At 38.3% G+C, this 19,649-nt stretch overlaps 4 protein-coding genes across 5 annotated transcripts; 2 read left to right on the top strand and 2 right to left on the bottom strand.

The window, feature by feature from the left end:
* Positions 1 to 3,344, bottom strand: LOC137747455 (thiamine phosphate phosphatase-like protein). The gene is made up of 4 exons (XM_068487570.1): positions 3,069 to 3,344; positions 1,657 to 1,778; positions 1,351 to 1,552; positions 1 to 505 (listed from the first exon to the last, which is right to left on the bottom strand). Exons 1-4 carry the CDS (start codon positions 3,204 to 3,206, stop codon positions 230 to 232), a joined length of 738 nt encoding a protein of 245 aa, XP_068343671.1. The 5' UTR covers positions 3,207 to 3,344; the 3' UTR covers positions 1 to 229.
* Positions 3,345 to 5,856: 2,512 nt separating this feature from the next.
* On the top strand, positions 5,857 to 9,997 carry LOC137744353 (protein NDL1-like). The gene is made up of 11 exons (XM_068484188.1): positions 5,857 to 6,023; positions 7,511 to 7,610; positions 7,824 to 7,921; positions 8,065 to 8,153; positions 8,321 to 8,381; positions 8,458 to 8,544; positions 8,629 to 8,706; positions 8,797 to 8,853; positions 8,994 to 9,049; positions 9,144 to 9,279; positions 9,399 to 9,997. The coding sequence occupies exons 1-11, from the start codon at positions 5,964 to 5,966 to the stop codon at positions 9,618 to 9,620; spliced, it is 1,044 nt and encodes a 347-aa protein (XP_068340289.1). The 5' UTR covers positions 5,857 to 5,963; the 3' UTR covers positions 9,621 to 9,997.
* Positions 9,998 to 10,740: 743 nt separating this feature from the next.
* LOC137717179 (putative pentatricopeptide repeat-containing protein At3g23330) lies at positions 10,741 to 15,986 on the top strand. Of its 2 annotated transcripts, XM_068456483.1 has the most exons (6): positions 10,741 to 10,905; positions 11,076 to 14,155; positions 14,265 to 14,353; positions 14,456 to 14,557; positions 14,682 to 15,004; positions 15,125 to 15,985. In XM_068456483.1, the coding sequence occupies exon 2, from the start codon at positions 11,076 to 11,078 to the stop codon at positions 14,031 to 14,033; it is 2,958 nt and encodes a 985-aa protein (XP_068312584.1). In that variant the 5' UTR covers positions 10,741 to 10,905; the 3' UTR covers positions 14,034 to 14,155; positions 14,265 to 14,353; positions 14,456 to 14,557; positions 14,682 to 15,004; positions 15,125 to 15,985. The 2 variants fall into 2 exon arrangements, with proteins under 2 accessions (XP_068312584.1, XP_068312589.1); XM_068456488.1 differs by lacking the exon at positions 14,456 to 14,557 and having other exon boundaries at positions 15,125 to 15,986.
* LOC137717195 (uncharacterized) lies at positions 15,467 to 17,726 on the bottom strand. The gene is made up of 4 exons (XM_068456494.1): positions 16,864 to 17,726; positions 16,502 to 16,554; positions 16,002 to 16,411; positions 15,467 to 15,912 (listed from the first exon to the last, which is right to left on the bottom strand). The coding sequence occupies exons 3-4, from the start codon at positions 16,192 to 16,194 to the stop codon at positions 15,467 to 15,469; spliced, it is 639 nt and encodes a 212-aa protein (XP_068312595.1). The 5' UTR covers positions 16,195 to 16,411; positions 16,502 to 16,554; positions 16,864 to 17,726.
* Positions 17,727 to 19,649: the final 1,923 nt, after the last annotated feature.

The raw sequence follows: 19,649 nt of genomic DNA, 5'->3' as shown, positions 1-19,649 counted from the left end.
TAAAAGGAAATATTCTATCAGAAGGGATTTTGTGCCTTCTACTGCTGGTGATAAAATAGTTTTGGTTTAAATTTGGCGATATCCCAAACTAATCATGCAGTGCCAATTTTTAATTTATAGCTTGCATATATGATAGTGCCTGAATGGCTTGGGACGCTGACACAATGGCATAGCCGTTGTAGGAAGTTCTTTTACGAGCTGAAAGGCTTCATCAGGCATATGGGGGTCACTACATTTGATTTTCTTCAGAAGAAATTCTGTGGATGAGGTGAAGTAATGTCTTCCCGAGCTCCTCTCCATCACTCCATTCATGGATGTCAGCCTTGATAAGCACCGGGTTGCTGCAAATGCGCTTCCATAGAGCGTAGTCCTTCCTCGGCATTACATGGTCTCCTTCCACAAGCCTCAAACTCGGGCAATAATCGTTTCTCCCATCTCCTAAGTAGACAAACCTTTTCCTCCCATTGGCAGAAACAGAAGCTCGGATTTGGTCAATCACCACACCCTAAGAAGGAAACAATAATCAGAACCTCAGTTTTATATCGAAGAAAGCTACTGTAACGAGGAGGAGAAAAGTTATGCAGTAAAACATATTGAAAGGGAAATAAGCCTCAATAGAATTGAAGCAAAACTAGCATTAGACCCGCTCCAAAACTTTTGTACCCAAAAGAATCATCCGTTCACCCCCATAGCAGAATCGGTGTAAGTTTTTAGTTTTACGTAGTGTGAAATAGTTAGGAGGGTGAGTGATAGAAAAGAAATCAAATCATTTTGTTCTGCATATTCTACGGAAACAACACACTTACCTTAAGGGCTAGCATGGAAGGACTGGGGGTATGATTTTGATACCTATCACGCAGCCAAAACGGCATCCAAGTTCTGTGTTTTTCTAAATGCCAGTGGAAACAGATTGGAAAGAAATGTGTACCACACTACAATGCGGCTCCTAGATGAAATGTGATCTTTTCTAGAAACCAGACAATATATACAATAGAAATGTCCATCTGTTGTTCTTGAAACAATTCTTCACAAAAGAAAAAGAAATTACAAACTGAGTCCGTCTCCGCTTTGTTGTTATTTGTTTCCGGTCCAAACCATAGGATGGAGTCTTCGGAAAGCCATTAAAACCATTTTCCTTGATAACCCTATGTATATCAGTACCTCAATGATGGTGCGTAATTTGTATAAGAAGAGAAGCTTGAATCATCCGAACCAACCAGTACTCGTGAAGCAGTATGACACCAGAGACACGCAGGTAATAAATAACGAAAAAATGGATGATACTCAGACTCTGAATACACAAGCATCAAACAGGACACAAATGCATATTGGCATGTAAAGAAAATTTACCTTGCACAAATTTGGAGGGCATAGATTGCAGCCATGAAACGATGAACCTAAGTCACAGTGTGGGAATATTCTGAGTCTTCCATCTTGTTCTACAGAGGTTGGGTTTGTGACGATCTGTGAGAAGCATCCTAACAGACCATGACATTCCAAGATAGCCTCAATAAAGAACTGATTTGCATCGCTAACTATCCTCAAATCACATCTGAAACAATGACATTGAACACCACAACATTCAGTCACCACCAATCCATAAGAAAGACATAACTAACTTACAATCGACCATAAAGATTTGGATGAAATACTTACCCCGAAGCGTGAGCTGACTTAATAGCTGCAGTTACCCTCGGGTGCATTGGAATTCTTTTAAGACACTCCTTAATATCTTCAGAAGTTTTTCCTTGTAAATGCAGCTCCTCCGTCATTCTATCCTACTAGGTTTAACAATAAACATTAACAAGGCTAAAGTCGTTCGGCATCATAACATGTTTTCGATCATAGTTGTAAACTTTGTGAATATTCCCAATTTGCCAAAAGAGGGTGGGAAAACTGAACATAAAAAAACCCAATAAGTCCATGATCAATGCATTTTCTTTTGTACAAGCGATACTGTTGAAAGGGGATCAAACTCGGGACTTCAGGTGCAAAGGTGAATGCTGCAAACTAAGCTACAAGCACCTTGCGTCCATGATCAATGTTAAAATCCTACAAATGCAAGGATCTCTCAGCAATAATGCAAACCCAAATAGTAATTCAATCCAAAATAGTGATTTGCATAAAAATTCTCAATCTTTTTTCATGTTCTTATCAGGCTAGAGGGTGTATTCAATTGGGATTTTGAGGGATTTTAATTAGTTTAATCAATGGTGTATTCAATTAAGAATTTGAGAGACTTTAATGGATTTATAAATCCATGGATTTTTTTGAAGTTTAATTGATTTGTAGGATTTCATATAAAATTTTGATTCAATTCCCTCGAAATCTCATGGGGAGAGGTGAGATTTGTGGATGTTTAAAATACACTACGAAATCTCACAAATTCTCTCTAATTCCTCAACTTTCTCAAATTCTTTAAAATCAATTTCTAATTGAATACACTTGAAATGTTATAAATCTCTTTAAAAATCCTAATTGAATACACCGTATTTCTAAGGATTTTAATAAACTATCTTAAAATTCTAATTGAATATACCTTGAATTTCAGATAATCACTTAAAATCCTGATTGAATACCCTTAAATTTATTAAAAGAATTAAAATCCCTTAAAATTCCAATTGAATACATTCCCTAAGCATATTCAATCAGGATTTTAAGAGATTCTCTAAAATTCAAGGTGTATTCAATTAGAATTTTAAAGAAATTTATAACATTCTAGATGTATTTAATTAGAAATTGATTTTAAAGAATTTGAGAAAACTGAATTAGAGAGATTTCGTAGTGTATTTTAAACATCTACAAATCTCACATCTCTCTATAAGATTTCGAAAGAATTGAATCAAAATTTTATATGAAATCTCTATAAATCGATTAAACCCTATAAAAATCTATGAATTTATTAATTCATCAAAATCTCTAAATTCTCAATTGAACACACCTCTTAAATGTTCCAAATACAAAATTTCCTTTCTTTTCTTTCCCCAATTCTTAGCAACCAATCAGAGGATAAAATATCTCTAAAAACACCATTTTTATGTAAATCTAGATAGAGAGAGAGTACAGACCATGAGTGAGTTCCATGGAAGAGTAGAGCGAATCTCATTGAAGAGCTGAGTGAGACCCATCTCCGTCACCACCCAGCTATCGCTGTCACCGTCGATTAGGGTCCGGTCAAAGTCAAAAACCACGACTATTCCCGCCATTATGCTCGCCGGATGTAGTTTCCCGGCGACCCAGAAAAGCGGTTTCACGGTAAATAGCTGAACGCGTCAACTGTCAGTCAAGAGTTAAGCGACGTCGGCTTCTGCTTTTTTGTTGTCGGGAGTCTTGATACTTTGTTGCGTGTGTGTTTTTTCTCGTATACAAAAGTATTCATCCTTATACAAGATATTCCTCCCAATTTGTAAGTTAGGAGTGTTAAAGTTCAAATTTTCTTTTTCTTCTTTAAAAAAAGCGTAGTTGGTGGTTTTATTATGGCAATTCTCGTTTTTATAAACAGAAACACTCATAGATGTATTTCACTATTTTCTGACCACTAGTGTTAACAATCGAATTCACATCATGTTGTATGGAATACGAGCCGTAAAATTCATCCTGAATCTAAGCCACATCGTTGTGTTTAATAAGTTTAAATTTATGGCCGTGATCATAGTCCATGGTTAAATTATTATATGGCTCGAATTCTATATTTTTATTGTAGATACATCATTATATTAAAATAATACTAGTTTTCAACGTTGATCAAAACTGAAATATACTTTGGTAAGTTCTTGCTTGATTTTGGTTTTTTAGTTTATAAAAAATTGTAATCACAATTGTAAGCTCATTGTGAGGTTGAGTCAACTCCCCTCCCTTTTAATGTATATAATATCGTTTGTTCAAAAAAAAAAAAATTTCAAATGTTATAACTTCAAAATTGAAAAACAAAAATAAAATAATTATCAAAATGTCTCTAAATAAACATTATTTTGAGCCTTGTTGGAATTTTCAAGAACACAATAAGCACTAAGCAGTCTGTTTGAGGACAATGGAATATCCTAAACAATGTCTTTGGGTTTATTGTACTATTAAAAAGTGGCAGGCCTCAACGATCAAAAGTTATTTGACTTGTAGGTGATGTAGAAACAATGTGATCCAAACACATCCAATAATTTTAGGTTTACATAATCAAATTGATTTGTATTTTAATTGATAATTTTTAAACTTTGAATGAACTAGTCATTGATTGAGATGGTTAGCAAAAAAGCGAACAGGATCACTAAATTAGAAGCAATAATCTTTACTCGTTCTTACGTGAATTCACAGTTGAAACCGAACATATTTAGTAGAATTTATATTTACTATGAAACCGATACAACTGTTATTGTTTTGACGATTCTTAGAGATCTTTACTAATACGTAACATAAACCAAATTAGGACCATCCTCTAACTAAAGTGGAATGATCTATAAAACAACATTTTCCTTCATTGACCCAAACAACACAATTTCAGTTTAGCAAATTCGTTGCTTCCAAATCATTAGCTCAATGGTAGGTTTGTTTCCATTCATAAGAGGATTCTTGTCCATAACAAATTGCTATAAAAAAAGACCTGCCAAATATTCTTTCAAATATTTGTTACCCTAATTTAAATATATTCCTTTTAATGCCAACCAATTCCATTGACACCCAAAAAGGCAGCAACTTGATTCATTCCTTGTAAGTAGTTATGTATCTTTCGGGGGAATCACACTTTAACGAGATATTTTTCCTTGTGATCGGCACACAAAGTGTTACATCACGTGTCATTATACAAATTATCGGATATGTGTGTTAAAAAGTTAATAACTTAAAAAATAAAATTTTTCTTAACTTACATAAAAACACATGATGTACTAATCGTGTTCCAATCACAATAAAAAAATCACTCCACTCTAACACACTAGAAGAAATAACTCAAATTTAATATAATTTATACACGTGTGTGAGGTTGTAATTAACAGATAAATTTAAAAAAAAAAAAAAAAAAACCTATTTTCTCTAAAAAAAATCATCGAAAAAGGGCAACCCACCATGCAATAAATGTGATAAAAAGAGTTATTCCATCGTAATCATGATTAAGGTGGCATGATTAATCATGGAGTCAGATGAAAGGCAAAGCAACTGTAACTTCAAAGTCCCCCAAAACCATATAACACTTTATTTTTTCGGTAATGAATATGTACACATATTTTTATGTCTCGAATTTCTTCTTAATTTTTGATCGTCAAATTGAATGAAATAAAAAAAAAAAAATCGAATAAAAAATTAATAAAGACCCCCCCATAAGGTAATTTTAATGTGGCCAATTTCCTCTTTTTTGTAATCAGTTTCACTACAGCACCGCTCTAGACAATTGTCCATTGTTTCGAAATGTGATTTCTATGTTATGTATGGCCGATCTGTCAAAATTATTTTTATACAGAATAAAAAGTAAAAGGGATATGGCTCACATGGGACCCACACCAAAGCTCGCCCAACGACAGGTCTCCACGTCACTAGACAACAAACGCTTCTAGTCAAACACACAATGATAAGGTAAGGAGGAATGCCACTGTCATTTCCCCTTCGGGTAAAAGAAAATGAAACTGTAAATCGGGATCCGTAAAACGAGCATCTAATTACGGTAAATAGCAGCGAGAAAGTTAACGCTAACGGCGCCGTATCGAGACACCCGCCAGAATTTGACAGCGGGTAAAAAAAAATTAACGGCTTGAAAATTCCGTTAGGACGGATTGGGAGTTGCAAGCGTCGGTGGTGGTTAACCGCAGGTTATTTTTTTCGGTTTAGAGGGAGAGAGGGAGAGAGAGAGAGAGAGAGGAGTCGCATTGTATATAAAGCCACAGCGAAGCCAGAGGCCTACGATTTCTTGAAGGAAAGGAGAGAGAAACTCAGAGGAGGAGAGAGAAGGGGCTGTTTGGGAGACGCGCAGAGTGCAATTCATGGCTGAATCAAACGACGCCGTCTCCCTCGATATGGAGAAGATCTATCTCGGTGGAAAGGTTCGAGCTTTTTACTTCAAAGTTTGAATTTTTCTATCCCTTTTTATTACCCTTTTGTTTTTGGTTTTGGGTTTGCGTGATGAGAGGTTGGGGTAATTGATGGAGCTGTTTGGCATTGTGTCAAGATTTTTCAGTTTAATCTTTTGAAAAATTTTGAATTTTCTGTATTTTGCATCTTGGGTTCGGATTCTGGAAAATTGGTTTTGGAATCCGTTGAATTTTTGGAGTTATTTGCTGTTTGGTTGTCGAGAAAACGGGGGAAGATGGACTGGAAAGCTGCATTTTTGTAAATTTTGTATTCTGGGTTCTTTGTTGTTCCCTTGCCGCAAGTCCTCTGCGGGCCTGTGGCATGTGACAGCGACGACTTATTTGTCTTGATTCAGTGAAAAGAACACTAGAACAATTAAATTTTGGGATGTTTCTACATATCGGTTTTGCGAAAAATTAAATTTTGGGATGCTGGTGATGTAGAAATGGTAATTCTAGATCTGCGCGTGACGTATTTGCTTGATTTCAATTTTCGTTTTTCGTGTATATTTAACATCTTCTTGCTGCATTTGCAATCTCACCTGGTTTGTTGTAATGGTGAAGTTTCTTATCTTTTCCATTCTCTCTTTATTTTAATCTCATCGTGGTATTGTTCGAGTTTCGAACTTTTATGCGAAAAGATAAATGTTTGGGATAAAATTGGATCATTAGTGTACAGATTATTGATTTAGACCCTTTTGTTGATTTCTTTGGAATTCAGCGTCAACTCAGTGATGCGGGGTTTTATCTTTTCTCATTCACTTTTTTGCTGTTCTGTTTTGTATGGTTTTTTCTTTTTCGGTTTCTCGATTCCTTGCTTCTTATGTGACGTTCTTTGTTGGCAAGAAGCGGGTTGCTTCGATGAGTCCATCTCTGGGGTTTATTCAATGTCTGTTATCCTATATTGACGAAACCAAAGTTATACCTTCCTTTGTCTTACTTCTCAACTCTATCAACGAGTCTAGCTGTTCCTTTAACAAGTCATCTGTATCCTATTTTTTTAATCGGTTTCTGATTAGTTTAAAGTCATTTTCTTCTTTAATATATTTGATTCCATGCTTCTCTTTTTAACTGTCACCACTTTCTTTCCTTCCTTTTTCAAAAGATTTAAATGATTGATACCCAGAACCACTTATTTGTTTCATCTTTTTTTTAGCAAAGTTATGTCAAAGATGAAGCAGGTGAGTTTTGAGTTCCTTGAAAAAGTATAAGTGCACATGGGAAGCTCTTTACGGAATAAAATTATCTGGAACACCTGGATTCCTGGGTTTTTTTTCCCTCTTTGATTATAGATAAAACACAGTAGATATCTCGAGAAAATGGCTATATGTTTTAGCTTTATCATATTTAGAATAGCATGGTAGTAAAATAGTTCGATTTGCAGCTTTTTGATGTTTTATTTGACAATTAAGTTTAGTTGTTAATCTTCAACCTCATTTATCATGATTTTTCATCCTCAGGAACATTTTATTCGAACTGGCTGTGGTTCAGTGTCCGTTATCGTGTATGGAGACCAAGAGAAGCCTGCACTTATCACTTATCCTGATTTAGCTCTAAATCGTAAGTGTGATAGAGTCTATTGTCCTGGTTCCATTTACATTGTTTGAAATGACAATCTGAGATTTACCCTTTGCTATTCCTGATAAAATCTTAAGACATTATTTCCTCAATGGACATCAAAGCGCTCAAATATATTTATGTTTATTAGCTTCTTCTTGACATAATTAGACTATATATTCCTAACTTTTCTGTTTATTTTGTCAAATTGAGCAGATGTGTCTTGTTTCCAAGGGTTATTCTTTTGTCCGGAAGCGGCTTCTTTGCTGCTCCACAATTTCTGCATATATCATATCAGTCCTCCTGGCCATGAGGTCTGTAAATGGTTTCGCTTCAAGTGGATTTTTATTATTATATCTGTTTATCAAATCATATAACTTTTATGAAAATACTTTATGTAACTGAAAGCCATTATTCACATAGTTTCTCTTTGGAACTCTCACAAGAGTTCTTGCAGTTAGGAGCTGCTTCAGTTTGTCCAGAGGATCCTGTGCCTTCAGTTGATGACTTGGCAGATCAGATCCTTGAGGTTCTCAATTTTTTTGGGTAACGACCAACACTGAGTCTTTATTTTAATTGATTTTCAAGTTGTGAGTGTTTGAAACTCCTTGCTGTTGCTTCCAACATTCAAATGGTGTAGAAGCGTGTTTCCTTTTTTGCTAATCATGTTTTAATGTTGTTTTCTCTTATTGCACTAAAATCTCTTTGTGCAGGCTTGGTGCAGTTATGTGCATGGGGGTGACAGCGGGTGCTTATATCCTTTCCCTATTTGCTGTAAGTTCCTTAAACCGTTTGCAACTATATTTAAAAAAATTCTATCTCAGTTCACTGATCTGGGTTTGTATCGTAGATGAAATATAGGGAGCGTGTCCTTGGATTAATACTTGTATCCCCTTTATGCAAAGCGCCCTCTTGGACAGAATGGTTTTATAATAAGGTTCCTTTTTCTAAACGTAGCTGTTATGTTTATAGTAAATGATTAATTTCAAATATTTTACCTATGATTAGTCGTAATCTGTAGGTGATGTCGAATATGCTTTATTTCTATGGCATGTGTGGTTTGCTAAAAGAGTGTTTGCTTCAGCGATACTTCAGTAAGGTACTGCTGTGTTCTGACAATGTATCGGTTCTCTTTCACATGTACTATATTTGCTAGATTTAGTGATGAGTATGTTATGTATCTCGACAGGAGGTTCGTGGTAGTGTTGAAGTTCCAGAGTCGGATATAGTTCAAGCATGCAGAAAAGTCAGTGCTTCAGCTTATTGAAATTTCTTTTACCTCAATAGCAATTCGATTGTCCTTCTTCTTGTTTGTTATGTTTTTTTAAGTGTTGGATTTTCAAATGGTTTTATCTGTTCGATTCACTCGGAAAGTTTCTTCTTCAGTTGCTGGAAGAGAGGCAGAGCTTAAATGTTTGGAGATTTCTTCATGCAATTAATCGGTAAATGGTGCTGGAGTTGCTATCTTGCTCTCCCTCGGCAGAGATGAGTGCAATATATTTTGCTGTGCTCTAACTTTGTTTTCCCTACTTGCAGGAGACCTGACATAACCGAAGGGTTAAAATCTCTAAGGTGTCGCACGCTTATATTTGTTGGGGATAGCTCTCCCTTCCATTCGGAGGCTCTCCACATGACCTCAAAGTTGGACAGGAGATATAGTGCCTTAGTAGAGGTACGTCCACTTTTTTTTGTTTGGCATGTTTTTACACGTTCATCGGTAGACGTGCATATAGTTGTGAAAATAACTGGAAGAGCGTGTTCAATAGAGGATGGATGGGGTTGTTAATGTAGGTCCAGGCTTGTGGATCCATGGTGACAGAGGAGCAGCCACACGCAATGTTGATACCAATGGAGTACTTCTTCATGGGGTATGGCCTGTACCGGCCATGCCATTTCAGCGACAGCCCTAGGAGCCCGCTCAGCCCGTCTTGCATCTCCCCGGAGCTTCTCTCCCCAGAAAGCATGGGCCTGAAACTAAAACCGATAAAGACCCGTGTTTCACTTGGCCTATGACAATGTCGGAAGACAGGCAGAAAACTGGAAACAGTGCAAAGGGATGTTGGGATTCGAAATCTGCTTCGATTTTTTGGTTCTTTTGTTAAAATTTTCGTTGTTTAAGAAGGAAAAGGGTAGACGAAGATGAAGCGTCCGGAGGGAGAGGGGAGAGGATGGTGTAGATACAGACGGGGAAGAAGAATATGTGGATGTCATATATATATTATTAAGTATAATCAAATGTGTTATTAAATAGTAGGAAGGAGACTTTCATTCATTCTTTTGTAGTCACTCAAACAAATTGGATTGACATTTATTCATGATGACGAGAAATCAATAACAAAGGGGGGACAACTCTTCCCATTCATTCACACAATCTCTCCCCCCCCCTCTCTCTCTCTCTCTCTCTCTCTCTCTCTCTCTCTCACTCATTATTCAAGCAAAGTATCCAATCTTTCATACCTAATTGAGTTCGGTTGGCTTTTGGCTTGTGCCTTGTGACTCGAATAGTTACAGGTGTTCATTTTTGCATGCTAAATTCAAGTACTTTTGAAATTCAAAAACATTTAAAAAAAAAACGGTTTTAGTTATTTTAAAAGAATTAAACGAGTAATTTTATAGTTATTATTTCAAAAAAAAAAAAAAGTTTTTTCTATAGTTGGGTTTTGCATTGCTGCGATTCCAAGTCTTTTTCTTTATCGGGTCTTATTTGTGGGCCCGGCAACGTCCGCTTCAGATTAGGATCCTCTTCGAATATTCTTTGTGGGAATCTAAGAGATCAATTAATTGTATCCGTTCATCGTATATCGTGTGGTCAATTTTTATTATGTACTATTATATTCAATTTTAAAATTTAAATTTATAATGATTTATAACCACACGATATACGATAGACGGATACATTTGATTGATCCTCCGAAACCACCCCCCAAAAAGCGGATCCTATTCCCGTCGGGTTGGTCATTTGTAATTTGGGTTACTGTAGCCGTTTCTACGATAAGCCTGTTTATCGAACTTACAACCGTTGGATTTCATCTAACGGTGTCAAGACGATACCGCTGCATTTTGCACCCATTCCGTAAAGAAACGACATCGTAGCTCACCACTTCATCTTTATCCAGACAATAAGAAACAGACCACCGAAAATCCCGCGAGAACAGTCGTGGGTTTAAGACTTCAAGTAAAACCCATACCCTACCCTTACCCTACCCAGGAGAGAGAAAGAGAGGGAGCACCGGCTGCTGCTGCGAGAGTCGGCAACCACCGTTGCCGGCGTTCATCCGTTACCGTCTTGGTTGCACCTGTAAGTGAAAAGCTTCAATTTTTAACTTTTTTATTTCTGAAAGCTTGAATTTTTTTAATTGTGTGATATTTTCGTGTATGTGTTGCCTTTTCTTTTTGAGTTCCTTCATTTTGGTATGATATTATTATTTTTGTTTGATGTATTTGATGATTAAAAACTGTTTGAAATAGATGGAATGTGGCTTAATTGGTGTTGGAATGTCACCTGCTTTCCGGAGGCTCTTGTTGCCAATTTCCCAAAATCCCTCGCTTCGATTGCAGAACAAGCTTAGTCCAGTTTCCAGGTCGCTATCGCTTCAATTAAAGCCTTTGTCTTGTGCTGCTTTGGATGTGATTGACTCGAATCTCATCAGTGATTCGTGTCTCGAAAGTGCCCCAAACTCTGAGACTCAGCTTCGTCAAGTAAGATTAGATAATGGCTATTCACCTGACCAGGAAATTGTAGGAAGCAATGTGAAAACCACGCCTCTAGTTTTCGATACCAAAAAGAGGCTTATGCATTATTCTGGGATGCTTCGTACCTGTGTTTCGCTAAGGTCTTTGAATGAGGGGAAGGCTATTCATGGACAGGTGATAAAAGAAGGGATTGATCCGGATTCGCATTTGTGGGTTTCATTGGTTAATGTTTATGCAAAGTGTGGGGACTCCGGGTATGCACGCAAAGTGCTTGATGTGATGCCTGAAAGAGACGTTGTGTCGTGGACTTCTTTAATTCAGGGGTTTGTAGTCGAAGGTTCCGGTGTTGACGCTGTTAAATTGTTCTGTGAGATGAAGAAAGATGGTACAAAAGCAAATGACTTTGCATTGGCAACTGGGTTGAAAGCATGTTCTTTGTGCTCCGATTTAGGCTTTGGGAAACAGTTGCATGCTGAAGCAGTGAAACTGGGGTTGTTATCGGATGCTTTTGTTGGTTCTGCTCTAGTCGGTCTTTATGCAAAATGTGGTGATATGGAACTTGCAGATAGAGTGTTATTTTGTATGCCTGAGCAGGATGTGGTATCATGGAATGCACTGCTGAATGGGTATGCTCAGGAAGGTGACGGAAAAAAAGCTTTGGCATTGTTCTGCAGAATGACTGAATCAGAAATGAGGTTGAGCAAGTCCACCTTGTCCACTGTCCTCAAAGGTTGTGCAAACTCAGGAAATTTGAGCGGAGGTCAGTTTTTGCATTCTCTAGTTGTCAAAATTGGGTTTCAGATAGATGAATTCTTGGGTTGCAGTCTTGTTGATATGTATTCAAAGTGTGGGATGGCAGTTGATGCGGTAAAAGCATTCAGGATGATTGAAAATCCTGATGTAGTGGCCTGGAGTGCAATTATCTCATGCCTTGATCAACAAGGGCAATCGCAAGAAGTGCCTCAGCTATTTCGTGAAATGATAAGTACAGGCATCTCACCAAATAAATTTACCCTTTCTAGTATCATTAGTGCTGCCACTGATCTCGGAGACCTTCATTTTGGTGAAAGTATCCATGCTTTTTCATGGAAATATGGTTGTGAAGCTGATATTTCAGTCAGCAATGCTCTAATCACAATGTATATGAAAAGCGGGTGTTTGCTTGATGGTGCTCAGGTTTTTGAGGCAATGACAAACCCTGATTTGATTTCATGGAATGCCCTTTTATCTGGAGCACACAATTATGAATTATCTGACCTAGGGCCAAGAGTCTTCCACCAAATGCTTGTCGAAGGTTTGAAGCCCAACATGTACTCATTCATTAGTGTTTTAAGGTCTTGCTCTAGCCTCTTGGACGTGGGCCTTGGAAAACAAATACATTCCCATATTATCAAAACTAACCTCGATGATAATGACTTTGTTGGGACAGCTCTCATTGACATGTATGCCAAAGGCAGGTTCGTGGAAGATGCTGTGAAAGCTTTCAATAGATTGAGTAATCGAGACCTCTTCACTTGGACAGTCATCATTACTGGTTATGCCCAAACTGATAAAGCAGAGGAATCTGTTGCTTGCTTCAATAAGATGCAAGAAGAAGGCGTGAAGCCAAACGAGTTCAGCATCGCTGGCTGTTTGAGTGCTTGCTCCCGCACAGCTATGCTGGAAAATGGGCGGCAGCTCCACTCAATGGTAATTAAGAGTGGGCATCTGGAAGATTTGTTTGTTACTAGTGCTCTTGTTGATATGTATGCAAAATGTGGGTGCATAAGTGATGCTGAGGATATCTTTGAGGGCTTGGTTTCACGAGATACAGTGTCATGGAATATTATGGTGTGTGGATATTCCCAATATGGGCAAGGAGAGAAGGCTCTTGAAGCCTTTTCGACAATGTTGGATGAAGGTGCCATACCAAATGAGATCACCTTCATTGGTGTTCTTTCTGCATGCAGCCACCTGGGTCTAGTCGAAGAAGGGAAAAAGCACTTCGACTCACTGAGCAATGTTTTCGGGATCACTCCTACAATTGAGCATTATGCTTGTATGGTTGATATTCTCGGCAGGGCTGGAAAGTTTAATAAGATTGAAACCTTTATCGAGACAAAGGAACTAACACCATATGCTATTATTTGGGAGACTGTTCTTGGGGCTTGTAAGATGCATGGAAATGTTGAATTTGGTGAAACAGCAGCAAGAAGGCTTTTTGAGCTTAAACCTGAGATGGATTCAACATATATCTTGCTATCTAATATCTTTGCAGTCAAGGGCAGGTGGGACGATGTTAGCAAAGTCAGGAAATTAATGCAGAGTCAGGGTGTTAAAAAAGAACCTGGTTGTAGCTGGGTTGAGGTTGATGGTCAAGTCAACATTTTTGTCTCTCAAGATGGTACGCATCCAAGAATTGGGGATATTCATTTGAAATTGGAGGAACTAGGAGAAAAGCTAAATTCATTAGGTTATATACCGGAAACAGAAGACGTGCTTCATAGAATCACTGAAAGAGAAAAAAAGGAACGTCTCCAATATCACAGTGAAAGGTTGGCTCTTGGTTTTGCCCTTCTAAGTACCAGTCATCCAAAAACTATTCGGATCTTTAAAAATCTACGCATCTGTGGAGACTGCCATGACGTTATGAAGCTTGTCTCCGATGTCACAAATCGGGAAATAGTTGTTCGTGACATCAGGCGGTTTCATCATTTTAAGAATGGAACTTGCTCCTGTAAGGACTTCTGGTGATATGGCATTAGACGCTCTGTGGTCTGGATAGGGGTTCACCCACAGTGAATTCTAAACACTTTCCTCGTTACGAACTGAGCCACAGTTTCATACCAAAGGAACTCCGCCCTAATCTTATCAGAGTACTTCTTCTCGACATATTATTTGCTTCTTTTTTCATATCATAATTATACAACTCAAAAAATTGTGGTTCCTGATTAAATTTTTTTCTCTGTTGAACAAAATGAGCAGATGCCTCTTTCAAAGTCCTGTTTGTCCTGAAGCGGCTGCTTTCATGCTCCACATTTGCATATATCATATCAAATTCTTCTTGCCACAAGGTCTGTAGATGGTTTTCGTTGAGCGCATTTCTATTACCCTTGTTTCTAGAATCTTATAATTTTTTGGAAGAATAAATTATGAATCTGAATGCTGTTATTCAGTCGTATTTCTTCAGAACGTCACAATAGTTCTTGCTGTTGAGAGCTGCTTTGATTCTCCTGATGATCTTGTGCTTCTGTTAATGACATGGCAGAGTCCTTGAGGTTCTCAACATTTTTGTGCAACTATGTTATAAACTATTTCTGTCTCTTTATTAATCACGTATGATCCGTAGATGAGTTTAGGTAAATGTGCTCGTGCTTTGATACTTGAATTCTTTGTATGCAGAGCACCCGCATGGTAGGCCAAGTGATGATTATGCTATGCATCTCAACAGGAGGTTCGTCGTTCTTCTGAAGTTCCAGAATCAGATATAATTCAAGCAAGCAGTACCCTGTCTAGAGAATGAGTTGCCTTGTTCGTGAAGTTGATAGCAGGGGCACATCCAAGCACGTCCCTACTTCACCTGTGTAAAAGAATAAAGTGCAGGACCTCTACAAGTGGAAATCCTGGGTCGTGTAGACCGAACGGGGAGTCAGAAACAAGCAGTATAAAACTGCAGCTGCTCGGCGTCTATGCTATGTGAAGTTGGAAAGCCACATGGTACCATCGTATGATATGCAATCTTTGATGGTCTTTATTTTTTACCACTAATTACGTTAATTGTTTTTACCCTGATTATTTTGACTGGTTAAATCCTCAACAAAGGGCTAATTACACTTCCATGGCAGTTTGACCTCCGATCGAATTTCCCCTTCATTCCACCGGAATTCCCAAACTTGGAACCAGAATAAACGACTCGATCTCAAGGAACAAGAAGACATTTTCGAGTCTCCGACTGTCCAAAGTAGCACCAAAATTTTATGCTTCACCAAGATGTCTACATTCCTCACTGTTGCACAACAAATGTAATATGTCCCATCAAGAAAAATAAGTTACACCAAAAATGCGACATGCCCTATTTAATGGCTACTAAAATAACAAAAAAATTGGTACGGTATGGTACAGCGTTACCCTACGATAGTATGCGTTCATTTTCATGGATCTCCCAAGCAATGACATTACTGCTCTTCTCATTCTGTATCCTCGTCGGAATGTGGATTCTCAGCTTCACTCCCACTGTTTATGCTATCGTTGTTCATAAGTGAGGGCCTCCCACCAGTTGAGTCGGAATTCTGATGAAGGTCATACTTAACCAATTTTATCTTCTCTTTCTTCTCAGCGTTTTTCCCCTTTCGTTTTCTTCCCCTTTTCTCCGACGATGTCATTGTATGTGCAGCATCCACAAATGCAGCATTCGTGGATCTGTTCACCTTTTCATCTTCCTCATCGTTGTGTTCATCTTCTCCCTTGTTATCTATGTAAAAAAGTTCATCATCCACTTTCTTGCCATCCAACTTAGAAGCTGCTGGTTGCAAGGAGTCTGATTTGGATATATCAAGAGCCGGATTGATACGAAACTTCACAATGCTATCACCAAATAATTTTAAGCCTCGATCCTCAAGGTTAAGAAGCCATTCTAGATAATTAGATCAATATTAGAGAGAGTTTTAATAAAAACCTGCAAAATTGATTCACCACAAGGGGGAAGCAAGTATAATCACTTACTTATAAGAGCTTTAGGCGAAGTTCCCATTGATCTGATTGCACCATCATCCACATAAATCTGTTTCTTTGCCCATTTAATTATTTGAGAAGGTAACTTTGAACCAGAAAATGCGTTTACATAAGAGACGGCTCTCCTCTGATCCCCGTTCTCCCTGAAGAAAGCCAGTAGTGAGATTTTCCGAAAGGGTTTCATTACAACTAAACAAGAAGATGAAATGTAATTGTTCCTTACATACCTAAAATATTCCACCTGCTTCTTGAGCAACGATCAATCTTTCCATGGCAATACTTTTCATGAGCTCAGCAGGTACGTGAATCACTCTCTCAGGGTCAGGGTTGAGGAACAAATACTCAACTAATACAATGGCATCATACAACACTTTTCTCAACAAAACTTCATCTTCAGAACTCTGCATATAAAACTTAACTTGTTATCCTCTTCAGTTTTAAGATCGCATCAACGGATTGAAAACTCTCAAACAGGGAGGAGAAATACTAACCAATAGGGAGGTAACAGGCAAAGTCTCCTCCAGCAGCATCCTCAAAAGGACATCTGTGGACATACATATAAGAATGTTAGCACAAGACACGCAGTGACTTACGCTACTTATGACAGAATTTCACCTTTTGAAATCAACGCAACAGAAGGAGCATACAAATTCAAATGACAGCCAGAAAACCAGCAAAGCAGCCACATTAAAAAGTTTGTATACGATAACAATAAGAAACACTTAATCTTAATGTCTTCCCTTAACATTTTCGGTGCAAAACCTCAGCCATTTAAGTTTATGCAGAAATCAAGCCTTAAGTAAAACTAACTATGTCATGTTACTCTAATTAAGACAAAAGTTAAAACACTAACCGAAAAGATAACAGTTCCGAAACATGGCAATGGAGCCAATAGCCCAAGTGCTTAACTCCTTCTCCTACTCCTTCCACGAAGTCCCGACTTCGAAATCCAAGCAGAGTTTCAACAAAAACACCTCTGCAATAACAACTCCAGCCAAGTAATTCACATCACATTCTCCCTAAGCCCTCCAAAAATGTCATTGCTCACTAAAGGCAAGAAAGATTCCAACCCCTCATTTGAGTTCATCCAAACACGAATTAATCCCGAAAAAGGCGTAATCAGATTCAATCCAATCAACCCATCACTCTCACCCGAATCCTCACAAGAACACAAACTAATATAACCAAGAATCGTTCCCACAAAATCCCTAACCTTTCTCATCACTTTCTTGTCTCTCTTCAACGACAAATCCCTCTTGAACAAATCAACAGACACATTGTACACTTCGCGAACCACCGGAGCGAGCAGCGCGACACTCTTTGAAGAACCGCAAGAAGCAGAGCACGTCGACAGCAGCTGAACTAAGTCCTCTGCGGCTGACACTCGATCCAAAGGGTCGTCTTTCGGATGATTCCGTCTCCGAAAGATCAATGCGGCGTAGACCCCGATGGATTCGAGATGCGGGTCGACTCGGGCTTGCATCAATTCGTAGAATTCCTCAATAAAGACAGATAATTTGGGGTTTTGCTTGTCAATTTCGGATAAAAGGTTTTGGATTGATTGGATTAGCTTGAGGTCGTCGTTTTTGCCGATTAGAGTTTTCATGTTTGGCGTATCTGGAGAATTTGTGGAGCCAATGAAAGCGAGAGCCATGGTTGAATGCTGAAATGCGACCAATTTGTGTTTCGGCGAGGAATGTGATAGAGAAGGGGATGAGCTGAAGAACAACCCTAATTCTATCCAACGGTCTAGGGTTTAAGGGGTAAATGATTGAAAAGCACCTCATTTGAAAGTGTATTTTAAATAAGTCAGAGCGTTTTAGTGAAAATATTTTTGAGTATTAGAAGCATTTTAAAGTGCATTTGAGAAGAATAAATCGTTATATACTTATTTTAAAATTCATTTGTATTTTTATTATGAATTAGTTCCAAAACCGTTTTTATATAATTCTCAATAAAGATAAGTGATTTTACAAAAACTTTTCAAGTGCTTCTTTTTAAAAGTGATTCAAAATCTCTTCTAAGTTAGCTCCTAATTTATCCACTATTAAAAAATAAAAATTATCAACCATCCATGTTGTTTATACAAGAATTCAATGTAATTGGTACATTATTTTGTAGTATTACTAATTCAATTATTGTAAAATGAGTGAACGACATAGTTAACACTCTTTTTACTTAATATATATTATTAGTTAGATAATTAGATAATAAGGTATATTATTTGACAAAAAAAAAGGATAATTAGATACAAATCCATTTACACACTCAAAAACTACTACTTTTTTCTTCTTCTTATTTTTAGTTACGCCTAGTGTGTAACAACCCGTCCCGAAATTTACGTAAGAAAATGGATATTTTTGTATTTTCACTAAGTTTGGGGATACTTTCCTTTTTAAAATTGTTTTTGAGTCTTAATCGGTGAGCCCAAGGGGCCCACCCCTTGATTATGTCCCCCCGAGCCTCTCATCTCTTTCTTCTCTCTCAGTTCTCTCATTTCCCCCGACCTCTCTCCCTCCCTCCGAGCAGAACACACCCACACACACACACACACACACACACACACACACCCATGCCCACACCTATAGTTATGTTCTGACCCCGTGGTTGTGTTTTGGACGTCAAACCATGAAGAAACCACCTCGGAGACATTTCCCCAGTTTTCCGGCGAGCACCGCCCCTTTCGAGGCAATTTCCGGGCAAACCAAGGCGAGTTGACCAGCGTGCAAGGTATCAATCTCTTCGTCTCGCTGAGTACTACAACTTTCCTTTTTGTTTCACCCAATTTCATTGAGTATTGAAGAAGTTATACTCATTTGAATCTTACCCAGTTTCCGGCGGACCCCCGTTGCTTCCAGGCTGTTTTCCGGCCAACTCCGGCCACGATGACGGAACCAAGGGTATATTTCGATTCCTTACCTTCGAGGCTTCAATTTGGTATATTGAATGACATGTTTTGGTTGAGTTTTGAGCTCCAACGGAGCTTGGGTATTCTCCGGCCGAAATCCGGCCTTCTCCTTCCTTGGAAATCCGGCGAACCACCAAAACCCAAGGCCTTTGGGCCTTTCCTGCCAAGCCCAAAACCCTGGGCAGCCCAACCCAACCTTTTTATTTATTTTATTTTGTTTTGTTAATTTAATGGCCTTTGGGCCGTTTCCTTTAAGGCCTTCGGCCCGTTAACCCTAAACCCATTAGACCCAAACCCTTAGGCCCAAACCCGGATCCAACCCAAGTTCAAACCCTTTAACCCAATCCGGATCCAAGCCTAGACCTGTTTGACCTGTTGACCCGGGACCCGGTCAACGGTCAACGTTGGTCCACTCATGTTTGTTTTGCGCCCCCTTCAGGACTTAGAATCGAGGCATACAATCCCGACGTCCAGGCACTTCCGCATCGGCATCTTCGAGTCCTCTCGGTGCAGGACCCACTCCTTTGTTTCATTCAATTTTATATTATTTTCTTCTAGTGTTCTAGATTAGAGGTGTGCTCTGAACACGGTCCTTATTTGCATATTCATTATTCTTTTATATTTATAAACCTTATTTATCCTTTGTTTTCAGTATTTACACTCAATAAATGGCTTTCGTCACCCTCGGGTGTCGACCAGCACGTGCCTATCCTGGTATTCGGGGAATATCG

This window comes from Pyrus communis, chromosome 1, assembly GCF_963583255.1.
Source record: "Pyrus communis chromosome 1, drPyrComm1.1, whole genome shotgun sequence".
Classification (NCBI taxonomy): domain Eukaryota; kingdom Viridiplantae; phylum Streptophyta; class Magnoliopsida; order Rosales; family Rosaceae; genus Pyrus; species Pyrus communis.
The sequence above is the reverse complement of the archived record's forward strand: the minus strand, read 5'-3'. Positions and strand labels throughout refer to the sequence as shown.